The sequence below is a fragment of the Panthera onca genome, chromosome B3 (assembly GCF_046562875.1).
Source record: "Panthera onca isolate mPanOnc1 chromosome B3, mPanOnc1 haplotype 2, whole genome shotgun sequence".
Lineage (NCBI taxonomy): Eukaryota > Metazoa > Chordata > Mammalia > Carnivora > Felidae > Panthera > Panthera onca.
The window spans coordinates 70,334,060-70,336,254 of NC_138344.1; the positions used below are offsets into that span (position 1 = coordinate 70,334,060).

Sequence of the window (2,195 nt, forward strand, 5' to 3'; positions counted from 1 at the left end):
ATTTGTGTGTACTTGTGAGTTGAAGAGTTCATGCAATTTTATGCATACTTACCCAACTAGAGAATTGAGCTGAAAGATCCCTATTTCTGAATTAAAAATAGATCAATTTATATTTGATTTCTCTTTATTTGATGAAATCTAGTTTTGAACATTTCTGGGTTTTCAACTATAGTTTAGTGGGACATTTTTTTTCTATTTAATTCTTTATTACATTAAAAAATTATTAACCCCAACTGGGTTAAATTTCAGTGAAAATAATTCCCAAAAAACCTAAATATGTCATGGTTGTGTAATGATGGAACATGCGATAATTTCAATATACATGATGAATATTTTTAAAAGTCTACAGACGAATTAATACCACTTTATTCTGTGGGTGTGTTTGGTCTTCAGTCTACTAATGGCTGCTTTCATCTCCTGATTCCTTAGAGTGTAAATAATGGGGTTCAGTAAAGGTGTAATAATTGAATAAAACACAGAAAGAAATTTATCCACTGAAAAGCTACCGAATGGCCAAGCATAAATGAAGATAATTGGCCCAAAGAACAGAGTGACCACAGTAATGTGAGCGGACAGTGTGGACAGAGCCCTGGAGAGTCCACCAGAAGATCGACGTCGGACAGTTACCAGAATGACAGTGTAGGAAACGAGCAAGAGTATGAAGCAGATGAAAGACAACAGTCCACTGTCAGCAGTTACCAGCAACTCCAGAACATAGGTCTCAGTGCAGGCAAGTTTTAGAACTAGGGGAAGGTCACAAAAAATATCGTCCACTATATTGGGACCACAGAAGGGCAAGTTGATAGTAAAAACCATCTGGCTCATCGTATGCACAAAACCAACTGCCCAGGACAGCAGCACAGAGCCCATGAGGACCCGGCGGTTCATGATGGATGTGTAGTGAAGAGGTTTGCATATTGCAATGTACCGATCAACAGCCATGACTATGAGAAGAGTCATCTCACTGCCCCCTAAAAAGTGGAGGAAGAACATCTGAGCCATACAGCCCCACAAGGAAATAGTTTTGTTCTCCTTGAGAAAATCTGTGACCATCTTAGGGGTTGTGATTGTAGAAATACACATATCCAGAAAGGAGAGATTTCCAAGGAGGAAGTACATTGGTGTGGAGTACAGATGTGAGTCAAAGGTTACGGTGACCACGATGAGAAAGTTTCCTGCCACAATAGCTGCATAGGCCAACAAAAATATGAAAAAAAAGAAAATTTCAAGTTCCCAAGTGTTGGTGAGTCCTAACAAAACAAACTCCGTTACCACTGAGTTATTCATTATCTAGTCTATGTAGGAGTTTTCAAAGTCATTAAAATGTAGAAAATCTGGAAAAAGTGACCATTTAAGTTTTGATAGTTTTGAAGGTATGGCCATATAGAGAGTAGTGCTTGATTCACATAGAAAAAGAGAAGATGGGCATTTCTGGAAAATGCATTTTAATAGATTAATTCAAGGAACATTCACTTTACTGCATTTTTTAAAGCCAGATAGTCACAAAAGAGAAGCTTATTGTAAAATTTTATAAACATATTTTTCAGGCATAGATTGTGTCTCCACATGGATTTGTTGTTTCTATCATGAGTTTATGAACCATGAGTTCAATGGGTCAATGACTAGAGGAACCAAATGGCCATTAGTCAAATGAATTAGTTCAAGTGGATAGTAATATGGTCATATAACTTTGTGGTACCTATTATTTGAAATATTCATGTATGTGCATTGAGTTTAATTATATTGCCACGAAGCAAATAACTTTAGGAATTTAGCAAATTCTTCGTGAAGCTTTAAACTGGCTATAGCCTGTCATATGTTCTTACCGTCGCCCACAAAAACCATAAATAATAAAACAGGCTTCCTAGTTTCTGGGCAGAAACAAATATTTCTCAATGTACTGGTTTGTTTCTCTCCTTCCTTCCTTTCCTTCCTCTCCTTCCTCTCCTTCCTCTCCTTCCTCTCCTTCCTCTATTCCTCCCCACCACCATGTTTGTTTCTTCCCTTCCTTCTTTTCTCTCTCATTCCCTCCTCCTCCTCCTCCTTTATGATCTTTTTAAATGCTCTTTAATACTTTTGTTTCTGGACAAACTGCTGACCTAGAGTGTTGAGACTTTTTGCCTATTTGCATGAATCTATTGTTGCTGGGTTCCTGGCTGGAGTTTGCCTTCTTGTCCCTTTGCATTTAATATATA

At 37.5% G+C, this 2,195-nt stretch overlaps 1 protein-coding gene across 1 annotated transcript; it reads right to left on the bottom strand.

Annotated features, from left to right (window-relative positions):
- Positions 1-354: 354 nt before the first annotated feature.
- On the bottom strand, positions 355-1,293 carry LOC132669688 (olfactory receptor 4L1-like). Its single transcript, XM_060619694.3, has one exon. It carries the CDS (start codon positions 1,285-1,287, stop codon positions 355-357), a length of 933 nt encoding a protein of 310 aa, XP_060475677.3. The 5' UTR covers positions 1,288-1,293.
- Positions 1,294-2,195: the final 902 nt, after the last annotated feature.